The sequence below is a fragment of the Polyodon spathula genome, chromosome 26 (assembly GCF_017654505.1).
Source record: "Polyodon spathula isolate WHYD16114869_AA chromosome 26, ASM1765450v1, whole genome shotgun sequence".
Lineage (NCBI taxonomy): Eukaryota > Metazoa > Chordata > Actinopteri > Acipenseriformes > Polyodontidae > Polyodon > Polyodon spathula.
This window is the reverse complement of record NC_054559.1, coordinates 18,084,423-18,110,886: the sequence shown is the minus strand read 5'-3', so window position 1 is coordinate 18,110,886 and position 26,464 is coordinate 18,084,423. Positions and strand designations below refer to the sequence as shown.

The following is a 26,464-nucleotide window of genomic DNA, read 5'->3' as shown; positions in this document are numbered from 1 at the left end:
GCTTTTATTCTTGTGAACAGATAACACTTCTGTGGTTTAAATATTTACATTTTATTACAAAAGAAATACACATTTCTTAGACATGTTTTTTACAGCCACTGAACATGCATGCGGAATTAGAAGAATTGGGGTTCAACGTTTCTCGTCTGGTACGAGGAGAGGGGTGATGGGTTCAAATCTATGTTTGGATATATGCAAACACTTGATTTGGGGTCCAATGGAAACTACAGATCAAAAAGTACCAGAAAAAAAATCAGCAAATGTGCAGATTCATTTTCTGCAATTAAATTTGATACTACTAGGAAACAGAACAGATTAAAAAATATATATTTTTATGCAATCTAGGCTGCATAGACACTGCTGAAGTCAGTCGCTCGCACTGCATCAGACCCCTACTGTTTCAGGCTCACGAATGTTGAGTTCCCCACCAGTTCAACAGCACTGAAAGAAAACGACGATGCCAGCAAGAAACAGGATCCTGGTATACCAGACAGGCACACGCAACGACTTGCAGGAACTCAGTTACAGTATTGTACCCAGGTAGCTTAAGAACTACATAGCTGCAAAACGTTTCGCATGTAAACTAGATCTGGGATAACACTGTCCAGACACCAACCACAAACTTTAAATACAAAATCTAAGAAATGAAAAAAAAAAAAAAAAAAAAAATGTTTGTTGAAAATATTGATACTTTTGGTCGGTGATGCAAATGTGGAGTAATATTCATTGAGATTAAATTTGTGTTTTTTTTTTCACCCTGAACACTAATTAATAAACATGTCCATTATGGCCTCGAGCATTACGGCGCCCTCTTGGGGTCTCAAGGTGTATTTGCCTAGTCCTTTTTTTGCTGTCATAAGCTAACAGTTTTAGCTCAAACTGCATTGGCAGGCTTGTCACAAGAAAACAGCTGTATATTTACTAATGACGGGTCTCTGTTACTGTAGCCATTGTGCATGCTTTCCACAGACAAACAAACAAAAAAAAAAAAAAAAAAAAAACATTCAGTGCTGAGTGGGATACAAATCTCATGAATAAAAGATTCTACCATAAAAAACAACCCATCATTTACTCGTTTGCTATTGCTATTTTCCCCAAAATGCTAATTTTTCAAGCTAAAAAAAAAGAACTTCAACAGGATCTTAAACCGTATGCTCTCTGACCCCGATCGGCACGAATCTTGAGCTAGCTGTTACTTTACGTAATCTCAGATCAGCTCTCATCTGTGTTTTAAAACCAGCTCTACAGTAAATACTATATTTATAAAAGGTTAGAGAACAAAAAGACAAAAAAGGATTACATAAAATCTACAACCACACATACTAAAGAGACTTTACGCGTATATTCCAAACCCAACTCTGATCAGTGTGAAATAAAAGAATTAACATAATTCACATGCACTGTAAGGTGTTACATATATGTTAATTCATCCTTGGGCATTGCAGTGTGTCTCTCTAATATTGTATCACTTTTTTTTAAATACCAAGATGGTGTGTGGGCAGTTACTGATTGTAATGGACCAGTTAATACATTATGAAGGGACTTCTGATTAACAGCAAAACTTCTTAGATCACCAGAACAAAGTTCAATTTCGGAGATAATTCCTACATCACTGCAACCCATGCTATGAAATGTACAGCGAAACTTGGTGTGTATTCTAACTTCTGCAGAATTTATCACTTCCATCATAAGTTATATTTAACCATAAAAAAAACTAAATCAATAAAGAGCTTTGAGTTTTACATTTGCAGAAACTCTACAGTTAAAATAAATTAAGCGCTTTACTAATTGCAACAAGAAAATGCATTTGAACCCAGTTTGTGGAATGAGGGGACTTTAACATTAACAGAGAAAGGTTTTGAAGAGGCACAAAAACACTCTCAAGAAACGCTCAACACGGGTGTCGGATTGCTGCGGGCATTTGCTCAAAAACATGTTCACCGTGCAAAAGAATAGAATCCTCTGACAAGCGAACAGCAAGATATGAACAGCTGCGTGCAATACTGTGTAGTTGGTTAAAAACAGCGAGATCATTCAGAGCTGTCCTGCCTCTGGAGAAATCTGCATTAACTTCACGACGTTCAGCTCAGTTCAAATCTCAAGAGGATTCATTGTGAAGAAGCCGGAGAGCAAAAGTCTTTCTTAAAAGAATCGAGGAATGTTCAGTCAAGCGTGGATTCCCAAGATGCTGTTTGACCAGACAGCCTACTGGTTGTGGCATCAGCTGAGCTCAGTTGTTCAGCTTGCTGTAATTCCACCTGCAGGATGTCCAGTACAGACAGCAGGGCTTGCTAAAGCCTTGCTTGAGCTTCACAATAAGAGCTGTGTCTCCACACTCGTCTCCAGACCTGATCCCAGGCTCTTCTGAATCCAATAAAGAGGAGGCTTCCGCACACCAATTTTGGGTACCAGAAAGCTCCAAAGATCAGTTCCATTAAAAAGTATACAGAATGCCTACCACTCCTATCTATGCAGAGCTGATCCATCTCAAACAGGTACAGTACTCTCTGTAGCTTTACTAAAAGGTATCTGGAGTTTGCAAGTAAGATACACAGTATTTAAGAAGTGTTTTTTAATGTGATTTTGTGAATTCTATATTTGATTTCATGTACAGTGGAGGGAAAGTGATGTCACTGAAGAGCGTCATATTACCCCTCTCCCTTCCTTAAACAGGGTTACCTTAAGACGTGTCACCCACTTCACTTACACACAGAAGCAGTGTAAGCCCTGTTTTCTTTATTCTTTTTGTAGGATTAAGACAGAGACAGTGGCACTAGATTCAGCCAGGTATATGGAGCCGGCAGGCAGGCGCTATAGGGCTGTCTCCTCGCGGCTCTGCCAGTTAGCGCGCCTCTACCCTGCCTAACGTCAAGTCCCGGGTCTCTCAGTACTAGAAAAGGCTGCCAGCTGTGCCGAACTGTGCCTGTGGCTTTGTAACATCCAGCGCAGGGCTTGGCTGAGACCAGCAAACTCAATTCACTTGTGACCTGAGCCCGATTCATGCACAAAGGGCTGGTGAATTGACATTACTGCTTCCAAATGTTTTTGTTTTTTTTTTCCCCGATTGATCCCGCACTCAATTTCACTCGGGTTTGAAGGAGAAAATGAGAAAATCAAATCAAACAAACTAAGACTTTTTACAGTGCAATTTGAAAAAAAAATTTCTGCAAAGCATATTTACATTGACTTGGATACAGAGCAGGGTGATCTTCTGGGCTTGCAGTGCAGCTCCCTGCCACAAGGTGGTGCTACAGGGGCCGTTACAAGCACTTGTCCTTCATAATGCCGTTCTTCAAGCGCTTGTCCTTCACAATGCCGTTCTTCAAGCGCTTGTCCTTCACAATGCCGTTCTTCAAGCGCTTGTCCTTCGCAGTGCCGTTCTTCAAGCACGTCCTAAAATAAAACAAAATCATACCGACACATTCAAACAACTGCTGAACATTACTATTCCTAATACTACTAATGCTATTACCAAAAAAAAAAAAAAAAAAAAAAAAAACATTTCCAAGACTCTTTAGTCTCTTTGCCATTGTTACCCCTTTATCAGCCCCCACCCTGTTAGAGTCACTCCCTTGTGAGGGAGGTATTCATTCCCATGTGGGGGAACAGGGAGCGGAATCGACAGTGCGTGCGTCGGATTAAAGGAACGTAAGGCCTTTACCGTTCTTTCCAGGAGTTGTGATGCGGTCGGTCGGGTTGCTTCTTGTGCAGAGCTGTCTCCTTGCTGTCCTCAATATCGTACTCCCGGACATCGTTCACTTCCGTCATCTGCCCTGTCAGCACCTTTACCACGAACAGCACAATGTACTGGAGAGAGGGGGGAGCAAGAGTAAACAGGGGAGGCACTAGGGTTTGAATACGGGCCAACGTGCCATTGTCTACCAGGCATCTCGTCTTTGGAATTAATTTCCTTCAAACATAAAAACTTGACAATTCCTTTTTAAACTGCTGATAAATATGTATTTCAAACCTGACCAGAAAGCAAACCCTGTAAATACTGACTCTGAACAGGATCATAAAAAACCAGAATGATTCTAATGGGTATGCTTTAGTTTTTTTTGTACTGTTTTTGATTGTTTTAAGGTTTTGTTTTTTGTTTTTTGTCCTGTTTGAACGATTTCTCTCTTCTTATTGCCATTATTTTAAAAGGTTATTTCTTGCCAGGACCCCCTTGCAAAGGAAATGTCTATCTCAAGGAGTACATCCTGGTTAAATAAATAGATTTGAATTCTAATAGTGTGTACCGCAGTATACTATAGCTTATAGTTATCTCCACAGTAAAAAAAAAAAAAAAAATTCTTTATTAATTGTCAATTCTTAGTTTCAGAGATGAATGCTTGTAAAACAGAAAGGATGAAAAAGAAAAGAGAAAAAGTTTGTTGAAAAAAATAGAGGCGTAAAGCGGTAAAGCTGCATGAATGTGTCTCGTTCCAGCTCGTTTGAGTGGGTCGGGAGCGAGGCTGCGGGCAATCCAGCGGGTCTACTCACCAGAAACCAATAGATGTTCATCAGGGTGAGCGCAAACAGCAGAGTGTTGAAGAAAAAGTAGAAAGGGATATTGGGAACAGACTGCAGGCTGGAGACACAGGTAGCATAGAGGACTTTAAGAGGGAACCAGTAAAGTCGACACCAGAACCTACGACAGGAACACAGACAGAGTCATACAGACAGAGAGAGAGAGAGAGGCCCTCATAGACCCTTAATGGCCAGCAAACCCTGTGTAGAAGTCTAAATCTGAAAAGATGAAGTCAATTTTCTAATGTAACGGTTACACGAAGCAGCTTTCTTTCAAGTCTCTGGTGATTATTTCTATAGTTGTCCAGGCTCCATTTACCCATCATAGCAATACAGTGACTCCTACTGGTTATCTAAGGTAAGTTGCACTGCTGAGTAAACCGAGGACCCTGCACCAGGTGGTGCCGAAGCTCACACAGCCCAGGTTGGAGACTCACCAGGTGGTGCCGAAGCTCACACAGCCCAGGTTGGAGACTCACCAGGTGGTGCCGAAGCTCACACAGCCCAGGTTGGAGACTCACCAGGTGGTGCCGAAGCTCACACAGCCCAGGTTGGAGACTCACCAGGTGGTGCCGAAGCTCACACAGCCCAGGTTGGAGACTCACCAGGTGGTGCCGAAGCTCACACAGCCCAGGTTGGAGACTCACCAGGTGGTGCCGAAGCTCACACAGCCCAGGTTGGAGACTCACCAGGTGGTGCCGAAGCTCACACAGCCCAGGTTGGAGACCAGGTCGTTGAAGAGGTGGTAGACTCCGGCCCGGTTCTTCAAGTACACGTTGAGCTTGGTGAACTCCAGCTGGATGTCGTTTACGTCATGCAGGAAGAGAACCAGGATTCCCACGTTTGTGAAGAGGTGGTAGACTCCGGCCCGGTTCTTCAAGTACACGTTGAGCTTGGTGAACTCCAGCTGGATGTCGTTTACGTCATGATTCCCTCGTTTGATACCTGAGCGAAGGAGGATGGAGCTGACAACCCAACACACACACAGGAAGAGAACCACACGTTGTGATACCACACACACACACACACACACACACACACACACACACACACACACACACACACACCATCATCACCCCCGTCCTCGGAACTCGGAACTCGGAACTCGGAACTCGGCACACACCCTCGGAAGTGGCCCAGAATGAGAACGATACAAAGGATTTTTGCAATTGAATTAACTCAATTGCCTTATGTTTTTTTTTTAAAACTTATTGATATTTTCTGTTTATGTTCTATGAGCTCTTCAGGTCTAGTTGCCCGCAATAGACACACAGAGCCCAGGCTAGATCAGCTGACATATTCGATGTTGCCATGAAAACTACATTGAAAAAAAAAAACATCTGTGAGATCTTCATGTACACACACACCTGTATAAACAGCTATACACACACACACCTGTATAAACAGTATACACACACACACACACACACACACACACCTGTATAAACAGTTATACACACACACACACCTGTATAAACAGCTATACACACACACACCTGTATAAACAGCTATAAACACACACACACCTGTATAAACAGCTATACACACACACCTGTATAAACAGTTGTACACACACACACCTGTATAAACAGCTATACACACACACACACACACACACACACACCTGTATAAACACTAACACACACACACACACACACACACCTGTATAAACAGCTACACACACACACACTGTATAAACAGCTATACACACACACACACTGTATAAACAGCTACACACACACACACACCTGTATAAACAGCTACACACACACACACACCTGTATAAACAGCTATACACACACACACCTGTATAAACAGCTATACACACACACACCTGTATAAACAGCTATAAACACACACACACCTGTATAAACAGCTATACACACACACACACACACCTGTATAAACAGCTATACACACACACACCTGTATAAACAGCTATACACACATACACCTGTATAAACAGCTATAAACACACACACACCTGTATAAACAGCTATACACACACACCTGTATAAACAGATATACACACACACACCTGTATAAACAGCTATAAACACACACACACACACCTGTATAAACAGCTATACACACACACACCTGTATAAACAGCTATACACACAAACACACACACCTGTATAAACAGCTATACACACACACACCTGTATAAACAGCTATGCACACACACCTGTATAAACAGCTATACACACACCTGTATAAACAGCTATACACACACACACCTGTATAAACAGCTATGCACACACACCTGTATATACACAGTACAGGGCATGTAGGTTAAGGATGAACCAGGGTGGTATCTGTCTCGTGAATCTCACCTGAATGCGTAGGAGAAGGCGATGAGTGCCAGGGTGATGACGTGGTGGAGCAGCATGACGGCCGAGTCCTTCCTCCAGGTGTCCATGTGCAGCGTGGCATAGATCGCGTGCCCGTAGAAGCTGCCCTGGATCAGGTAGGCCACCGCGATGTCAGTGGGCACCGCCATCCCCTGCTTCCAGCCTGGGACAGGAGAGCCGCAGGGGCGAGGCAATTGCTTTTATTGGTGTTTTTTAATTTTGGTGTTATTACTTCAGTTCTTGTAAAATATAGATTGGCAGCACGGGAAGGCTCTCCCCTTATAAAAGTTTACCACGGTGATAGTGCACTTTTCCCATGGTTTACCATCTTGACTAATATGCTTGACTATACCTTCCTGTTCTTTACAATACTTACCTATGCCTTATTACACTTTGCTATGCTGATGCTCAGGGGAATGTTTACAAGGGTCTTTCTATAACTTTGGTGTTCTGTTTTGGTTTTTTTTTTGCTGCATTTCTTCAAGTAGCATAAAATGTGATTATAGATCCAGGCTTGTCAGCAGTGACTGCAAGGGCAAGGCAGAGGTTACTTGAATGTTAAACTGTAATGTAGCACTAATTCAATATCCATTCCGCTTCTTGTTCCAAAGGAAGTTTAAACATAGATCCACTCCACTATGCACTTCCGAAAATGAATCCCCATATCCTATAAGGCCGTGACTTTTTTGGTCTTGCATGACAGGGTTAAAGGCTAACACGCGGTTCTAGGCTCAGCCTAGCGCTTACCATACCATAAAAGGCGGAGGGCGGGTCATGGAAGAAGGTGTACTGCGTGAAGAAGAGCAGGTAGACGCTGTAGGACCAGGATGCCGTGTAGAAGAGCAGTTTCCACACGCTCTCCGGCATTTTAGACGCATCCTTGGGCTGCAGAGCGCACCAGTGTCCCAGCGGCTGGAACGACAATTCAAACACAGAGCCGACGGCTTCATTCCAGATTCCTGGCAGAACTTTACAGACTGCAACAGGATTTGTCATCTCCTGTGCTCACCTGTGCTTCACCATGCATCTTGCTCGGTCAGATACTAATATACTTGCCAGGCTTTTACCGTGGGTTACCACACATTGTAAACTTTTAAGAAGGCAGTGCTAAACCCACCTTGCCAGGGTTTAGCATCAAGTGCTGTCAATAATGCATTAGCGAACGGAAACAGCACTATAAAATAAATGCTGTCAGCATCCTTTAATGAGAGTTGCAGGACCTCCTTGGCTTGGGCACTATCTTACATACCTAATGGACATATATTCAGCAGATTAAGTATGGCATTATATATATATACAGCTCTCCATCCAAGGAGAATCAGGGTCCAACAGGATTCTCACAAATCACTAGAAATTCTTAATGAAGACTCGCTATTTTAATAATTAGCTGCAATGTTTTGGCTTCCGCCTTCTTCAGATAGCATGGTAGCAATAGAAACGTCAGGTCTGGTGGTCCAGTGGTGAAAGAAAAGGGCTCAGCTGATCTGCATCTTTCAGAAGCTGCTATAGCCTCTTAATGCCAATCAGTGTGGAACTGAGTCTCCACTCCGGGGGTCTTCCAGGCAGCCTGAGTTATACTGGGGATAGCTTGTGCTCCGTACGCTGTCCTTTGACATAAAGAGACTGCAGAGTTTATCTATGTGACTGCATGGGTTGCATAAGTGCCCCTTCCTCATGCTAACTTGAGCAGCTCGACCTGCTGCGAATTTTAAAGAATCTGGGGTGTTTTAGGACAGGAGGGCTGCTAGCTTTTTTTTTTTTTTTTTTTTTTAAGTAACCAGGGCGATCATCTAGTAACTCTCAGTTTCCACAGCAACTGTAGAACAATGCCAGTCACTGTTGCAATGCAGCAGAAGAAATGTTCTCCCTCTCCCTCTCCCTCTCCCCAGAGTGAAATGTTCCCATCAGGTTATGTAACCAAGATAAATACAGCTCGGGATAGGATATTCATGGGGAGATCCATCCATTCAATAAACTCCCCTGTCTGGAGTCTCCACAGCCCGCTGCCAATCATTCAACTAATTCCTGCCAGACTGATAGGCACGGATGGGCGAGACCAGCTTTGTTCAGCCACAGGACTCTGGCTGGGACCCCTCCCCCTCTGTCAGTTTTGATCAGACAAACAACCTTGGGTACGAGAATCTACCCACTGCTGCTCACAATCATTAACACTCTATTAATGTACCCAGCTAGGGTCAGCTGTGATCAGGCTCTTAACTGTCAGGAAATACTGATCCTAAATATGCCATGAACTGGGCATTAATTCCACAACAAATGCAGGTCGGATCCTGTATTGTCTGATGACACCTGGGTAAGATTAAAAACCACCTAACCACATGCTTGTCTCTCCCTGGAGAGTCTGTTTAGTGCACTGCAACAGGGAACACAACAATAATCTCCAACTTGGTTTTGATTTGCGTGGGGTGCAGGATGCGCCCTATAGCCTGGACGGGAGCTACCAGGGTGCAGCGCACAATTTGGCGAGCGACGCACATGCGGGTTAGGTCGGCCAGGGTGTCCTCGGCTCACCGCTCACCGGCGACCCCTGTAGTCTTGCTGGGCGCCTGCGGGCTTGCCTGTAAGCTGCCCAGAGCTGCATTGTCCTCCAACGCTGTAGCTCTGGGTTGGCTGCATGGCGGGCCTGCAGTGTGAAAAGAAGCGGGCGGCTGACGGTACACGCTTCGGAGGACAGCGTGTGTTCGTCTTTGCCGCTCCCGAATCAGCGCAGGGGTGGTAGCGGTGAGCTGAGCCTAAAATCTAATTTCAAATTGGTAGAAAAACGGGGTCAAATAAATAAAAATAAAAGTGCCTATAGGCTGGGCATTCACCTTCGCTCCAGACTCCAAAAAATACAGATCCAAACTCCCTCAACCAAACAAGGGATGTCTCCTTCCCTATTTATACCAGCAGGGCTTCTGCCACACACAACTGCAGTGCAACATTCCCGTTTGGGGGTAGATGATGACAAACATGCTAAGATACAAATAGCCAAATTAACCTAACCTTGCAATGCCCAATGTTTTAAAAACACGACAGTATAGTGGCTAAGGCTTGTATCAGATGTGACACAGCATTACAGGGTTAAGGTGTACCTGTAGTCTTCATAATTCAGAACACTGCAGATCACATGCACCGTCTTCCTTTGAGTACTGGCATAACTCAAGGCACTGATGGAGTACTGAATAGACAAACTGTACTTTAAACACAGACTGTGCATTCCTTGCGTTGCTGTGTGTTAATTGCGCGACTGTTTGCAGCGTTGCTGTATGCACTCGCTTACCCGGAATATATACGCAGAAAGTGCCAGTCGCAGGACCGTCCACCCCAGGGCACAAACCACAAACAGCAGGACGTCGCTCCACGTTAAGATGGCGTTTTCCAACAGCGTCCTTTTAGACAGCTCAAACCCGCAGCCCCTGCACTCGTTGAAGGCACGGAGCAAAGCGGAACAGCTCCGCGTTATAAGATCCGCATAGCCGGGCATGGGCTCCACAGCCATGACGCTGATATTCCCGTCCGCTTGAGGTGGTCTTCCCATTTTAGAAACTCTGTTATTAAAAGAAAAGGACGAACAAGAGGCGACGGTCCGTTTTAGCCGCTATTAGCTATCCAGCTCCGTGTCTCTCAGGACATAACAAGGTTGTCGGTTTTGCTTATTAAGCCGTTTTCTAATGCGAGACACAGTATCCCAGCCTCATTTCTCAAGTCAAGCCGTATGGCTTCCCCACCTAATGCAGTTCTGCACTGGTGTGATTCAAGACAGCAGGTAGCTGAATCGTTTAAAAAAAAAAAAAAAGCGTTTTGTTCTGAGGTGCACTTAACGCGCTACGTTCAGGCTATAAATAAATATGCAGTGTTTTTTTTTTTTTTTTTTTCAATTGCTTACTGTATCCGTTTCAGTGCGGCGGTTCTTCCGATAAATAATGCGAGGAGTGTGGGATAAATAAATCAATTTAAAAAAAAAAAGGTGCAGCAATCTGTAATATTCAATGAAATGAAATTACAATCAATGAAACCTCCAGATTACCAATTTGGTCACTTTTTTTTTTTGGCTGGAGACAAAAGGACTGAAAAATACTTGTGGGAGGGGGGTGGCAGGGCACACCGCCTCCGGTCCCCGCCTCCAGCCCGTGTTAAGCAATGCACCAGATTGATGTAACCGCAGCCACGCCAGCTTGTTTGGTCTTATCCCAAGGGCCTTAGTCAACATTTTGCATCCTTCAAACATGCATTGATCGTTTAGACCTGTAGGCAGTGCTTGATGGCTTTTTTCTACATAGCAGTCAGGCTGGCAGCCAGGTGAGCACCTACTGCTAAACATAGTCTGAATAAAATATCAGAGAATGCATCACTGTATACAAATACAGGAGCAAGGTAAACGGCTATAGAGTGGGATTACTCAGTTGAATTGAGTGATAATGAACCATTCCATAGACTTGATGATCAAACTGTGTATACGCATCACCCCACCCCCACAGGAATCTCGGGTTTGACATTAGACCAAACCTAATGACTTATTAGTGTATCCAATGTTGAATGGAACGGCCCAATGTTGTTGGGTAGAACTGAAGCATCCCCACAGCACAGTGCTGCAGGCAGATATCTCAGAGTTTGAAAGGGCCAGGGTGTGGACATTCACTAATAAACATTTCAATAGCAATTTTTTTTTTTTTTTTTCATAATCTGGTAAAAAACACAAAAACATCAAATCCAAGTTGAGTTTTTATTGTTAGTAATTAGAATAGACATGGAATGCTTACGTTAAGGTATTCAGACAGTATACAGTCCTCTGTAATGATGATATCGCTCAGTGCAATTGGCCAGCAATATATACTCACAGCCCGTGCCCTGTATAGGCTCTCTCCTGGTGTATGTGTTTAGGTAGAAATAGCCAATATATTAAAATGTGACAAACACTGTATTTTTTTATTTTTATTACTCAAATCAAAAATCAGCTCTTGAGTTAAGAATAAAAAAAAAAAGAAAAAGAAATCCTTCGTAGAGCTCTGGGTTTTGCACACTTCCTGCTGTTGAATTTGGGAAGGTCCAATGCTGCAAGCTTCAGGATGGGTAACCCCTGAATTCTCACGCACTGGGAGCGTACTGCATTGCCAGCCGGTCAAACTCGTTCTCCTGTTAGGCACAAAACAACAAGAGGATTGTCATACAAGAGCTAGGTATATGTATGCATACATACTCTTACTGCAGTCAGCAAATATTTCCACCTCATCTATACTGTGCTGTCTGTATTAAAGAGCAATACACCTCTGCAACAGATACAAGAACACCAGTAACAATATACAGCATTACACACATGCGGTCTGTCTTTAATCCACAGGGGGCTACTGGTGACACTCTGCTGTACTGGATTTAAGTACATGTGATTCTGAGAGGCAGCAGGGGTGCTTTGAACGTCCAATTGATTAAAAGTCCCCAGGATTTGAGGATGGAAACAAAACATATTATACAAAGTGCATCTAAACAATGGGTTTTTTTTGTATTTTTTTTATTTTTTATTTATTTGCTAATCTGCAATTATTTTCTCCCAATTTAGAATATCCAATTATTTTTAGGCTCAGCTCACCGCTACCACCCCCGCGCTGATTCAGGACAGCGAAGACGAACAGACGCTGACCTCCGACCACTTCTTTTCACACTGCAGACTCACGTCAGAGGACAACCAGCCAGCCTACAGGGGTCGCTGCTGCGCGACGAGCCAAGGACCCCCCCCCCAAGCAACCAGGCAGCGTTCGGCCAAAACCACAACCACATGGAGCAGACTGTTACCACTGCTGCAGCGTCAGCAGCACTCAGCACATGAAAGCGATCTTCTTACCTTTGCCAGGTATTCTTTAACAAAAGGGTGCCCCTTGTGTCCATCTTTCAGCTGAGAAAGGTAGCGGTTTGTTACCTAGACAGCAAATTGAAGAAGTTATTGAGAGACGGCGGTATAAAGGCAGCAGACAGGACGTGCAGACTTGTACTGCGCACGTTTATGATGAAATCAGAACAAGTGTCTCTAAGTTCATCAGAAAGAGGCATCCATAAATAATTTGGAAACCCCCATACAGTCTCAGATCACTGTGGTTATCACGGCTTGTAAGGTCTTACCTCTGTAGCCTTCCCGAGGTGCTGTGTCAGTACAACGAGGTTTATGAGAGTCTCAGGGTGACTGCTGTCCTGCAAGAGAGAGAAGGTATTATACAACTGCATTGCAATATGCAAACAGGGAACCCACTGCTAGGGTAAAAGAAACACATTAGAGGCACAATGAAAGAGCCCTGCATCCTGCCCTGAATCCACTGTACATGAAACACAACCTCCCAACCAACGCCCACGTGCAGATTCAATACAAATCAGAGAAGTGGTTCCTTACATACAGCAAAAGTATATAATATATGCAGTGCAGGGTGTCGGCTGGGTGCTGCGACAGCAGCGTTCGGGACAGACCCACGCACCCCTACCTTGTCCAGTGCCTCCTGCAGCACCCCTTCTGCGTCCTCCCACTTGTTCTGTGCCATGTGGCAGACCGCCTGCCCGTTCAGCAGCAGCAGAGTCGGGGAGTACTTATCAGACATCTCCTGGAAGATGTAGTAGGCATCCTGCAGCTTCTCACCTCCCTGGCAAACAAAGACTTATTGAAGGGCCCTGCTTGATATGAAGACCAGCCCTACATTAAGACCACCTCTACTGCAAGTACCCAGAAGCTAATACAGTCGTATTAGAGGGATTCTTCTGGAATGCACTGTTTTTTGTTCTTTACTAATAAATATCAGGGATGGAAATTAGACTTATTGCAGAGCAGTTTTACCCACTCCAGGCTGATTAGTCACAGTGTACAGGTAACAAGCTCATGTGTGCCTTCAACTCACAGTAAAACCACGAATGGATCAAACCGCTATGCAACAGGAGTTATTTCCCATCCCTGAAATAATCACCACTTCCATCAGCACAAGAGACCTTACACAGTGCAAGACGAGCGATCAAGCTCTGGTATGTACCCTAGCATTAGTACTAACACGGGGGAAAGCTCACGTCCGGTCAGTGCTGAATCAAACGGTCATCTCAGTAACACGTTGTAGTCCTTAGCTTTCAAGCACCTGACTGGACAATGCAAATTCTGAAGTAACGTGCCAAGGGTCACCTGTAACAGTTAGCAAAGACCCTTACCATCCCCAGGTTCACCCAGGCTGTGGCAAGCTGAGTGAGGGTAGCATCTTCATCCTGCTCCTGCATCTTCTTCAGCTCCTTGCTGCAAAAAAAAAAAAACATCCCATGACAAAGATCATATTACATACTTCCATTTACAAGTTAAAAACACAAATTCAGTTTATTCATTTGATCATGTAGAAGGGTTGTTCTTCAAACAGAAATTATAAACTTCGACAAGTCTGGTAACAATGCTGCATAACGTACTGTGCAAATGAACAAGCGCTGCAAGCATGCATTTAAAAAGTTATTTAAGATGTGTTACAGTTATGCTTTCACTTCAACGGAAAACTGAGATTTCTTTGGGAGATATCTTTTATTAAATGCACTTTCTGTACTTCAGTTCAGGCAAACTACCATCCAACTTTACCCAGAACGAACTTACCGTGCCAAATCAAGCCTGTCGAGCTTCAGCAATACCTGTATCGTCATCGCCATGCTGAAAGCAGAAAAGAACAACAAAAGAATTTACAGCTTTAATAGTCATGACCCATTGTCCCCCAGCCCTCCCCGTCAGTGACTGTCTAGCGACACCTGCAGGTAGATGCAAGAATAGAGCAGTAGAGTAACGTCAGGGGGACAATCCTTGCACAGGCTTTTGCAGATCACAGCTTGAGTGCAACGGACAGCAAGATAATTTCATGAAAACGTCTACACACGCTTGCTGCCCTTGTCAGAAGCCTCTACTGAGCACAGGAGTTCAATATACTTCCAGCACAGCCACTTACCATTCCATGCTCTCTCCCTGGTGCAGCGTGCGCAGGGCTGCGTCGGTGTTGGAGTCGTGGAAGTAAATGGAAGCCGCCATCAGCAAGAAAGAGGTGTTGGAAACATCAACGCTCTTCCCCATCCTCTTATCCAGCTCGGCCACAATGGCGTCTCTGGAATTATTACAATTACAGCAGATTTCTTCAGAAAGTTATAAAGCTGACTACTGTGCAGTTAATCCATGGATGGAAATAAAGACTCCTGTCGCACAGCAGTTTCACCCAGTCCAGGTTTTAACAGGAGCTTGATTGGTCACAGTGTAGGGGTAACAAGCTCAGGTGTGTCTTTAAACGCATAGTAAAACCAGGAATGGATCACACTGCTGTGCAAAGGGAGTCTTATTTCCAACCCTGTACTGGTTTCTTATTAGTTATAATGTACGTGCACACAAACCACTGAACAGAAGTCTCACCTTTTGGCCTCATTAGAAAGATATTCTGCAAACATTCTGACAGCCTGAAGTTCTGCTGAAGAGCTGGGTTTGATATCATCCAACACCACACCATACTTTCTCTGCATAAAATTCACACCCAACATAGTTAATAAAGCCACTCAACTTACTCCTTGTCACATTAAATGAGAAATAATACTTCAAGTAACCTTAATAGTTGACTGGTCTATCCTGGCATGTCCACAGCGTTTTCTTTAAGTAAAGGTTCACTAGAATAGTAAATGTAATACTACCCTCAATCACATAATACATGGTTCTAGTTTATTCTGTCCAAGTAAGTATTTCTAAAAGACATAATATCTGGTCCAGAAGCCATTGAACAATATGGGAAGGTGCAACTTTTAAAACCCTATCTGGTAGTTTACCATACAGAAGTGTAGTGGAAGAGGCTGTACAGTACCTACCTGGGCAATGTAAGCTCTGTACAAAAACACATCTCTCTCGACTTCTTTCTCTGGGCTTGATGGCTGAAAAAAACAAAACTATTACAGTAAGAACAGAAGCAATCGTGGAAACACTACAGCTGCACGCTTCTTCACCTGGGGTCGTTGTTTCCTCTGATCTAGAAGTATAGCTTGAAGTTGCAATCCACTTAGTCGTTCTGATAGTGATATAACAAGGGCAGCAATAAGGCTAATCAAGCTCCAAGTAAAACCTGTAACGGGCGAAACTGCTGTGCAAAGTCTTAATTCCCACCCCTGTGATAATAACACTAATATTAATACTACAGTGATACCGGTAGTTCTCAAAAAACATACAGCAGTCCCAACTCATTAAAAAAAAAATAAGCGAATCCATCACAATGTTTCGTCGTTAACCACGCACTTCAATAAACTGACGTTATACCAGATTATCAGTCACCCGACGGAATGAAGGAAATTTATTTATTTATTTATTTATTTTCGTGTGTTTTTCATTAACAGACAATCAATCGCTCCCGAGTAATGAGGGACGGGACTGTAGCTTTTAATCAAGTCTCTAAGAAACACCGGTCGCTAAATATTAGCTGTTTCCGTTGGTGTTTTACCTTGATTTTCTGTGCCTCGTTGATGCATTGTTGGTAGCTGCCGATATAAAAGGAATTTTTCACATCAAACAGCTCATCAATTTCACTCTGTTGCTGGGACGCCATGTTGACTGGATGCACTAACTTCCTGAACACGTAGCAAACATCCACGTCATCTCCATACTCAAAGCCACGTGGTACTCGATTATCGGAGCGCTGTGACTTCTGGGCAATGTAGTTTTTAAGTCCTTGTAAGAGTCATTTTTTTTGTTTAGGTTGTTTATAATAAATGACACACATGGCAAGTGTCAAGCGCTCCCTGTGGGGTATTAAGCACATCACTCCCACCTGCTGGACTATTAGAGCATTACATTTGCATATATGTCCAAATGCCGAGGTTCTCAACCAAGGTCCTGGGGACCCCCCTGTGGCTGCTGGTTTTCATTCCAACCGAGCTGTCAATTACGTAACTATACCCTTAATTGAACTAATATTCTGCTTAATTAGACCTTTATACTTGTTTTCAGCTGTTTAACAGTTACAGATTATCGACGTATTGCTGAAAATCTGCGCTGAATTAGCTCTAATTGTGTCAATACACATTTATCACCGCTAAAGTCGTTTTAATGGCGCAGTGGAAAAACTTATCACATTTAGAGACCTTGCTACCGACATTCAGTCTGGAAAGGCGTTGCTAGGAAATGCAACACTTCCCCGAAGGTCTTTGTATTCCTTGAACGGATGGAACACCTATTATGTCATTATCGAAAAATGACAAGTCACATTTCTATAGCGCCTTTCATCAGAAGGGTCCCAAAAGCGCTTCACACGCATAGACCAAAAAAAAAAAAAAAGGTATCTTATAAGCGTCTCCAAATAACTAAGTATCTTACTTCTCAATATTTAAAACCTGATCCAAGATTATTGCTAAGCAACCCGTTGACAAGACCTACTGAGATTCTAGAAATGCTCCAGGTGCCAAATTGACATTCCTTTCATTTCTATTTTACATGTGCGCAGCCCCTCATTGTTCTGCTAGTGTGCATTTCCTTTGGGAAACAATAGACTCGGGAGTTTTGAAGGATAATTGCTGGAAATTGAGAGACGAGGTAAAGGAAAAGGAGGTGTCACTTGACCTTTGTTCCGATCAACCAATTGGCCGGTTTCAAGGCTGACCCGATGTTTTTTATTGGCTAGCTTCGATGTCAATCAAGCTTTCCCGCTTTCCAGTCCCTCCTCAAATTTGAAACTTTTTTTCTGGGAGTCAAGTTTCAAGCGCTTGTAACCGATCCGTGAAGAAAAACCTTCATCAATTATTTACGCTGATGTTTACCTGACGCAGCTGCAGAGTGGGCACGACACGGCTTCATTTTAACAGAGGGAATTGTTTGGGACAAAGAGGGATTCATTTGGAATACTTGCCCCCGTCCGATCACGATGTGGATTCGGGAGTTTGCATCGAAGAAAGTTTGAAAAAAAAAAAGAAAAAGTTTCACAAACGCGTGTTTTTTTTTTGTTTGCAGACGCCAGTGTCCGGTTGAGAGGGAAGCACACACACAAAGGTAAGAAATGAGTCACTTAAAACAAACAGTGAAATATTTAGGACTGGTATAAGTTAATTTAAAACAGAAAAAAAGAAAGAAAATGGCAGCGTCTGATTTAAACGTCTGAAGAATTATAAGCAAATACTAGTTCTTGTACAAAATAGTAATATAATATTTGCCCCGTCAGGAGGCGACGTAGCCGCTCCCAGAGATTAAAAAAAGTCAAAGTTTAGTCTTACAACGTAGATGAAATGGTAGCCGTATCAGTCCAGCGATGATGGACAAAGAGAAGGAGATGTGATACCTTTTTATTGCGCTAACTAACCCTAATCAATCACACGCTTTCAAGATCTCAAAGGTCTTTCTTACTTTCACCCGAAGAAACCTTTCGCGGTCTGAAAGCTTGTGATAAAAAGGTTAGGCTAAAAATTCTGGTAAATATTTCTTGTTTTCCATTTAAAAAAAAAAAAAAATGTATTTCTGATCAAACAGCAATGAATAACACATCTAAATAAATAAATACGTGGCTGTATTAATAGATGGAGTCGGGGTTTTTAACATGACAGCTGTCATTCCATCACAGTCACCTACGCGTGGCGAATTGCATAGAGGTTTTGATCCATTTCTTGTTTTGCTGTGAGTTTAATAAGACACACCTGAGCTTGTTACTTATAGACTCTGGCTAATGAAGCTAGTACTAACATCTGGAATGGCTGAAACTGCTATGCAATAGGAGTCTTATTTCCATCCCTGTTTTGTGTGATAAAATATAAATCAGTCACCTTTTATGACGATATCAACTGCAATATTTTTTTCTAAATATCTTGCTACATTTAATATTTGGTACAGGTGCGTAGTATTAGTGTGTGTCAGTCTTGTTATTCACCCAGCGTACTGCTTTACAAAGAACCACTGTCTACTATTGCTGTTTTTAAGAGAAAAGTCGCATTGGTATATGGTGTTTGTTATGTATGTATGTTTGTATATAATTCATTTTCGACATTTAGTTGAAAAGCCCATGTCTTTGGCTGGTGTTGCTTACTAATACCTTACCTGTAGTGCAATACATTATATTACACACATGTAGTTGCCAGCATCCTGATTCAGGAACTAGAGGCGTTGTCCAAACCAACTCGTAAAACAGATGAAAAGTCAGACAAACGACGTTTTAAAGTCGTGACTGTGACTACAACAGCATCTGATAACAAGGTCTTTGAGAAATAACATCGGCTGAATAGGTACTGTGTGTGTGTGTGTGAGAGAGATATATATGAGACAGTGTGTTTATTGTACATGTTAATACATCTTTTAAATAACTGAAACCGCAAAGAATGCGTAAACAATTCACTAAGCATATTTCCATCCAATTATTATATAGGCTATTTATATATGTTTATTTACAGTATTATGGTTTTAATTGAGGTTGGTTTCGGGTCAACTGTACATTATGAGCCAGAATTGTATAAACAGACCCTAATCATATCATACCGGTAAGAACGCATTTTACACGTGAATGTGTGCTGTTACCTGACAGGTGCGGTGAGTGACAGATTGACGATCCAGTCAGCACAATTCACATGGGCGGGGTAGGGCTGGCCTGGCTGTCGCCTTGGCAACGGCTAACAAAAGTGAGACGCGTTGTGAAACTTTTGTCGAGTTCGAGAATGGTTGTATAAAATCAATACAATAAATAAACGTACAAATAACTAAAACTGGTGAGAAATCGACACGATTAATATTGCTGTTTGTTAGAACTTTTTTTTTTTTTGAGCAAAGTGTTTGGGGACGATGCTCCTTTCTAATTTGTTTTAGTTAGCAGATTAAACGGACAGAAGTTAATTCACCGTGATAAATGTCGAAGCCTGAAAACCAATCCTTTGGAGGAGGGTAAAAAAAACCGCAGTCGCTATATTTAACTGTGACTCAGTGTTTACTGTATCCTGGCAGCCCTTTTATTCGGGAGATACAATCTTGCTGCCTTAAAAAAAACAAAACAAAAAAAAAACATACCATAATAAGTTCTGAGACAGGATATCCAAACTGAAGCTAAGATCAGACTACATACTGCTGTTTTTAGCGAATGTTTCTGTAATGTCTCATTAGCAACCATCTTATCTCGGTAAGATAAGCAGTTACATTGACCTGGAATGTTTCACTGTGTCAGCTGGAGACACCAGCATTATTTTATGGCTGGGAGCTGCCCTCAGGCAGGCTGTAGCTATCCTGTCAGTGTCTTCTGTTGATAGTGCACAGCTGACAGTTGCATGGCAACGTGAGTCTGCATTTTACTGTGAGATTAACGCATCAGTCAGACTGGAGATTTATTTAGGAAACAAATTCAAGTTGGCCAAGCTCAAACACTGCATCCAGTAATTAAGTGATTTCAATTCAATGCTTAAAACATACTTTTTATTGTAAGGAAGTACAACACACTGGAGATCATTTTGCATTGTGGCGTGCATTCCCAGTGAAGATTCAAGGTAGCACCAGACAGATCAGTGGTGCCGGGCAGTTGAAAGCAATAGATTATGGATCATACTGTATCACTAACCCAACCTTTTGAATGCAGTTATAGGCTACATTCTTGCCAGATCCTGGAGTTTTACCATGCCTCCTTATCAGAACCATTTTGGTTTATTTTTGGGGGACCCCCCCTGGGGATCCTTGAGATGTTTTCAAGGGGGTGCAACATCTACAGAAATGCTCGTTATCCTAATTGATCGTGACAAAGAGATGCTCCCCAGACCTGGGGATCAGTTAGTTTGCTGCTGTTAGTGTGGGTGCCTGGGGTTGTTTTGAATGTAACATTGACGTTGGCTGGTGCCTGCGCTAACAGTATGTACCATTATGCAACAAAAGGGTGTGACTGTCAGGAGAACAAATTAGACAATTGCAATGTAGTAATGCGCTTAACTTTAAAAAAAAAAAAAATGCACAAATAAAAGCAGGATTTCTGTCAATGCATGTAGAAGTTCTTGATATGTCTTCTCTTCCTTGCATAAATAATATAAACCATACTGCTCCTGCCTTCCTTTACAGGCAGGTTAATGCTGCATTTGCAGTCAGACACAGTGTACAGCTGAGCACAGTAATTATGGAGCGCTTTCTCAAACTTCAATCAGGATGCATAAGGTGATGCGGGGCCTCAAGCCAAGGAAGTTTGGGAACCTGTAGTTTACTTGTTACAAGATATTTTAAGTTAATGCTTTTGAATTTATTTGACGTTTCTGAATTGCAGATTTGCCTAGTGAGCACTATAAACAGATTGGCTGGGACAATCCGCAAGGTTTATAGTTGTGAGTGAAGTCTGTTTATTATTCTGCCTAAGTTTTGTTTCTCATTGTTACAGTATAATAAATTATTAGTATTCAAAGAAAGTGTGCAGTACTTTTGCATTAATAATGAATCTTCCTGGAGGTGAAAAATAATTGCACAAGACAACAGCAGCATGGCCAAATTCAGCAGTGAAAGAGTATAATTAAACAGACAGCTGTGCTTGTGTTGCAATAACAGGAGGTGCTTAAAACATCTACAAGAATTGCTTTATGTGCAGTTGTCTTATTTGCGTACAGCACACCCATTGGAAACACGTTTCAGAAATGCCCTTGTCACATCTGTAGGCATGTGTAGGCATGTGTGTGGGTGAGCGTGTATGTAAATATGCTTCACTTCGGTTCCAGATTATTAGGACCAAGTACTGAATTTAGATTATATTTGTAAGTGTTCCTCTAATCACATTGAGTGTACTTTCTCTTGCATGCTTTGTATGGCAGGCCTGTCACAGCAATGAATCCACAAGAAGTTCAATCTCGATTTCATTAGCGGTTGCCACTGAACACTGACGCATACTGTGTGTAATAATTTGCTACTGGAAGGTTTTTGTGAAGAGTGCAGTATTTTGATTATGAGACTAATTGCTGGTTGTCTTTGTATAGCATTGTGAATATGTAGTGTAGGTCTGGCTGAGTTGAGGTGGGGTGGGGTAGGACAATGACAGACTGACCACCTCGGAGCGTTTTGCTGTTTGGGGTGTAAAACATTTCCATAGATGTCTCCTCCTAAAATATATCGTTACAGGTTTAATTCTCGTCTTGTTTAATTCTTGTCTGTCAGACAAAAAAAGGTATGGAATTTGGGATCCAGTGCAATCCGGTTGCACTGGATCCCAAACAAAACAAATGAGCTCCTGATCGACAAGGTCGCTGGGGGAGGGGGAGTGGGTGGTAGGTTCATCTTTTCTCTGTTGGTTCTTTGACAGCCCCTATTTAAAAAGGTCACTGTTTCAATAGGAGTCTAGCTTTGAAAGGTAGCAGCTGCTAGTCCTGAGCAGTTTGATGTCTCTGTTTGACTGCAGGGCAGCAGCTTCTAAGCCTTCATGTTATAAAGCCTGCGAGCTTGCCTGCAGCTCTCTGGCTCAAGCGGCAACGCGTGCTTGGAAGCTGTAATGAAAATCTCTGAATATGCATTCTCTGCAGTCTTCAGAGTCTTTTTATAATTTGTATTTTTTTTTTTTATAACAAGATAGAAGTCAGTTGCACAGCTGTGTGGCATATCCTGGGTACAGCACTGGCTAAAAAGATTTTAAGTAATGTACCTTTCAAATTAAATTAAATATGTGCTGATTTTTTATTATATTAAAGTTTTTGCACTGTAGCAAAAGCTTTGCAGAGATAAGTAAAGCATGTTATGGGACAGCATAGCAAATAAGTAGTAATGCATTGTTAAAAAAACAAATACTGCATGGGGGAAAAGCATGCACATTCACCATGGCAGACGTCTACAAGGAAATAATCTCCGGCAACCTGGTGCAAACATTTGAGAGGTTTTGATTGAGAGACATATTGACAATTCGGACTGGCCCCTGGCTCCCATTCGCCACTGCGTGCTGGATTGCATTCCGGAGATTCCAGCCTCGACTTTTCCTGGGAAAGCAGGGAGCCAGCCCCTCAAGTACAGGCAGAGCACAGGAAGCTCTGGAAGAGCGGAGATGAAGAAAAAGCTGTTGAAACTGCAGCCACTTTAGAGATGCAATGTAAGAGGAGAAGATGTTTGTTTAAATCCTAGGAGCATAAAGTGCCCTTTCATTAGAATTTTGAATATTCATCACCCCAAACTCGCTGCTATAAAATGCAAACTGTTACTTTGCTGAGCTGTTTTAAAACTGTGACGTCAGAACTGAAGAAACCTGGTCCACTGCAGCAGTCTCTATCTTCAATATGCATCTGATGGGGAGAATTCAGACAGAAAACTGGGCTGTTTGTGTGTGTCTGTGTACAGTTATGGACAAACGTTTTCCATCGCTACAAAATGATTTTGCAAAAGTCTACCGGAAGCCATAATAGTAGTGCAGTATTTCATGTTAGATTTTGAAATTTTTTATAAAGGCAACTGCTCAGCTAAAGTGTGACCAGCCTAATGACCTGCAGACTCAGCACACGCAGGGTTAAACCCGCCAGGGGACTTCGAACAGAGGACCCCTTCTCTGCAGGTCCGCAGCCGTCTCCTCAACCCCCACCTCCCCTTCTAGAGCTGGGAACTTAACGGCCAATCGGAGACCAGGATCTGCACAAGAGGAAATGGAAAAATAGCCCAGTCCAGTTCAGAGAATTGCTAGCAGTGACAGAGAGGCATTGTACTTCTGCTCTTAGATAAGAGAGAGACCGGATCCTGCTCTGTATAGTGGTCATTGTGTTCCTCACAGTGATATGAGGTCCACACACTCGCGCACACACACCCCGCTGGTCACAATGATGGCTTTACGTACCCATCTGCCACAAATGCAGTTTGTGGGTTTGTGAAACAAACAACGGCCACAGTTTTGCATGTTTGTATAGGTAAATCATGCCCAAAAAAGCCTTGATGGATCTCCTTCATGCCCAGTAACTAGTTAAACCCAGCCAACACAGCAGGAATGCCATTTTCATACTAGAATAAAATATGGAGCTGGCAGTCTTCACCTCTGGTACCTAGGTCAGGGAATTTAACTCGCTGTGTTGAATGCAACTGACTGCTGGTTTTAAATATGCATAACTGGATCATTAGTTGTGCTTTGCTGCAAGTGGAAGCTAGGGGTGTAATGAATCACTGTGGTTCCATGAATCAGGGTACTTGACGTGATCTAGCATAAGACCAAAAACACTCCGCATGGTAACCAAGATGAAAAATTTATTCTATGCCGGAGCTCTCCCAAGCTTGCCATCTTCCTTCAGCACTAGGAACCTGGCCCTCCAGGGTTAGGGTTAAAAAAGTGATAGATCTCTCAACAGTATGATTTGGTGTTCTCATATCACAGTGTTGCTGTATCTCTCTACTCTGTCCCAGTCTCACCATCTTCCTTCATCTCTGCCTTCCCCTATAGACAGCATGGATACCTTCAGCACAAAGAACCTGGCTCTGCAGGCGCAGAAGAAGCTGATGAGCAAGATGGCAACCAAGTCGATGGCCAGCATGTTCATCGACGACACCAGCAGCGAGGTCCTGGACGAGCTGTACCGCGTGGCCAAGGAGTACACGCGGAACCGCAAGGAAGCGCAGAAGGTCATCAAGAACCTCATCAAGACGGTGGTGAAGCTGGGCGTGCTCTACCGCAACAACCAGTTCAACGGGGAGGAGCTGGCCCTGGTGGAGCGCTTCCGCAGGAAGGTCCACACCCTGGCCATGACAGTGGTTAGCTTCCACCAGATTGAGTTCACCTTTGACCGGCGCGTCCTCTCCACCATGCTCAACGACTGCAGGGAGCTCCTGCACCAAGCTGTCAACCGCCACCTGACGGGCAAGTCCCACGCCAGGATCAACCACGTCTTCAACCTCTTCGCGGACTGCGACTTCCTGGCTGCCCTCTACGGGCCCTCTGAGGTCTACCGGCCGCACCTGCAGAAGATCTGCGAGGGCATCAACAAAATGCTGGACGATGGTAACCTCTGACCTTCTCAATGTCCGTTATCTCAACCCGCTCCCTGATCAGGACAGGGTGGAAGTGAGACTCCTATTGCGTAGCAGTTTCACCCATTCCAGGTTCGACGATGAGCTTGATTAGCCACAGCGTGGAGGTAACAGGTGTGTCTTATGAAAGTCGGGGAATGGATCAAACTGCTGTGCAATGAGAGTCTTATTTCCATCCCTGACATAGGGGCTGATACTGAGTTTTTTGTGCAAGTGATAAATTAAGACTTATTGCAGAATGTCATTCAAAGAAGAAATTAAATGAAGATGTGATATTTGTTTTCCACTTTGGGGAGGGCTGGTTTTTATTGTAAGTCCCAAAGACTGACCTACCAAACAAAGTCATTTGCATTAAACTGAACAGAACAGAGCAACCCCCGACAATTGTAACATTCTCTCGACCAAAGAAACGGGACTGGATCGAAATAAGTCATGTTCATTTATATTTATGCTTTGAAAATTACAGATCTGCCATTCAGGAAAACTAACTTGTGAATGCAGTTAATGCAGGAGGCAGGGGAAGGCTGTTGTGGCAATATAAGATATATATATATATAGGACTGAGTGGCAGTGCTCTGCCCAGCACCTGGATTCATTGAGGATTACCAAGGCTGTTTATAGCCTGACGTTAACAAGTCGAGGCACCTTGTACAGGTATACACAGCTGTGTGGCGACACCTGAACATGGTGATGTGTACAGGGCTTGTGCTTCCCCAAACAGGCACCCCAGGGAAACAAGGACTTGTGCTGCTTAATGCTGCCGATCATTGCTGTCTCTCTTCTGTGTTCAAATCAGTTCTCCTTTGCCTCCACTTCAAGGCGTACGGCAGAACCTCTGGGCAAAGAACAACCTCCAAGCCAAGCCTTTCAACCAGTGTGAAAAAGAGAAGACAGTATCACTCGGACGCATTGATCTATCGGCATTCTCACAATAAAAAGGGGAAGCTGCTGGGGATCCGTGTCACCTCCCCACTATTGTACCCCCCAATCCACACCACCTAAACAATACGCTGTTTGCGCACATCGCACCACGCGATGGCCCTTCATAATCAAACCTTTATATAGGGTAGAAAAAGGGGAGGCTGAGTTGGGCAGGATTTTTCTACTCCCCTTTAAGGTGTTATCTTTTTACAAAATTCAGGCATAAAGAAACCCGTTTCCTTGTACAATGGGGGTTTGGTGCCTACGTAATATGATATATTCCTTCTTAAATTTAAGAATTCCATTTGGTGTGAGTAATTCATCCCACCTGAAGGAGGGGGGGGGGGTTAGAAAGCTTAGACCTTTTGCCTCGCCCTGATTAACATGCATGTGCATCTCTGGAAATATTCGGGGTAGGGCAGAGGTAAAACAAACTGTCTGCTGCATAACGGTTTTAGACGCCTTTATGCTCCACACATAAAGAAAAGTGACAGTCTGGTTATGGGGTTATTGTTTTGTGTTTGTAAATATTAATGAGGTTCAGCTGTACTGATGCCGTCTTGTCTTTCAGAAGTACGTTTGCACCAGGTTTGAATTATTCTCATTGCTGTTATATTTGTTATCGTTGTTTTAAAATGTTTATGATGAAGGCAACAATGATGTTAATATAATTTGTTGTGTGCTTACTTTAAAATATATAATTATATATATATAAGTGCTCCTCTTTTTTTTTAAAAACGTGTTTTTGTATGTT

The 26,464-nt window shown here is 43.0% G+C and overlaps 3 protein-coding genes across 3 annotated transcripts; 1 reads left to right on the top strand and 2 right to left on the bottom strand.

Annotated features, from left to right (window-relative positions):
• Window positions 1–17: 17 nt before the first annotated feature.
• On the bottom strand, window positions 18–10,978 carry LOC121300765 (ceramide synthase 1-like). The gene is made up of 7 exons (XM_041229598.1): window positions 10,150–10,978; window positions 7,622–7,781; window positions 6,851–7,032; window positions 5,205–5,374; window positions 4,489–4,636; window positions 3,662–3,807; window positions 18–3,393 (listed from the first exon to the last, which is right to left on the bottom strand). The coding sequence occupies exons 1-7, from the start codon at window positions 10,405–10,407 to the stop codon at window positions 3,261–3,263; spliced, it is 1,197 nt and encodes a 398-aa protein (XP_041085532.1). The 5' UTR covers window positions 10,408–10,978; the 3' UTR covers window positions 18–3,260.
• Window positions 10,979–11,578: 600 nt separating this feature from the next.
• Window positions 11,579–16,480, bottom strand: LOC121300670 (coatomer subunit epsilon-like). The gene is made up of 10 exons (XM_041229329.1): window positions 16,325–16,480; window positions 15,702–15,764; window positions 15,259–15,359; window positions 14,807–14,959; window positions 14,464–14,517; window positions 14,040–14,121; window positions 13,334–13,489; window positions 12,981–13,049; window positions 12,706–12,780; window positions 11,579–12,002 (listed from the first exon to the last, which is right to left on the bottom strand). The coding sequence occupies exons 1-10, from the start codon at window positions 16,427–16,429 to the stop codon at window positions 11,955–11,957; spliced, it is 906 nt and encodes a 301-aa protein (XP_041085263.1). The 5' UTR covers window positions 16,430–16,480; the 3' UTR covers window positions 11,579–11,954.
• Window positions 16,481–17,554: 1,074 nt separating this feature from the next.
• LOC121300672 (tumor necrosis factor alpha-induced protein 8-like protein 1) lies at window positions 17,555–26,421 on the top strand. Its single transcript, XM_041229330.1, has 2 exons — window positions 17,555–17,865; window positions 24,206–26,421. The coding sequence occupies exon 2, from the start codon at window positions 24,211–24,213 to the stop codon at window positions 24,769–24,771; it is 561 nt and encodes a 186-aa protein (XP_041085264.1). The 5' UTR covers window positions 17,555–17,865; window positions 24,206–24,210; the 3' UTR covers window positions 24,772–26,421.
• Window positions 26,422–26,464: the final 43 nt, after the last annotated feature.

What these genes read in the sequence shown, in the direction of transcription:
- LOC121300765 (XM_041229598.1), bottom strand. Translation starts at nt 10,407, where the DNA reads ATGGGAAGACCACCTCAAGCGGACGGGAATATCAGCGTCATGGCTGTG. An exon ending in CCTTCTCCTACGCATTCAGG is followed by an intron (nt 5,375 to 6,850) that starts TGAGATTCACGA and finishes CGGGCCGGAGTC; the next exon opens with TACCACCTCTTCACAAACGT. An exon ending in TGAACATCTATTGGTTTCTG is followed by an intron (nt 3,808 to 4,488) that starts GTGAGTAGACCC and finishes CCCTCTCTCCAG; the next exon opens with TACATTGTGCTGTTCGTGGT.
- LOC121300670 (XM_041229329.1), bottom strand. Translation starts at nt 16,429, where the DNA reads ATGGCGTCCCAGCAACAGAGTGAAATTGATGAGCTGTTTGATGTGAAA. An exon ending in CTTTCTAATGAGGCCAAAAG is followed by an intron (nt 14,960 to 15,258) that starts GTGAGACTTCTG and finishes TAATAATTCCAG; the next exon opens with AGACGCCATTGTGGCCGAGC. An exon ending in CAGGGAGAGAGCATGGAATG is followed by an intron (nt 14,518 to 14,806) that starts GTAAGTGGCTGT and finishes TTCTGCTTTCAG; the next exon opens with CATGGCGATGACGATACAGG.
- LOC121300672 (XM_041229330.1), top strand. Translation starts at nt 24,211, where the DNA reads ATGGATACCTTCAGCACAAAGAACCTGGCTCTGCAGGCGCAGAAGAAG.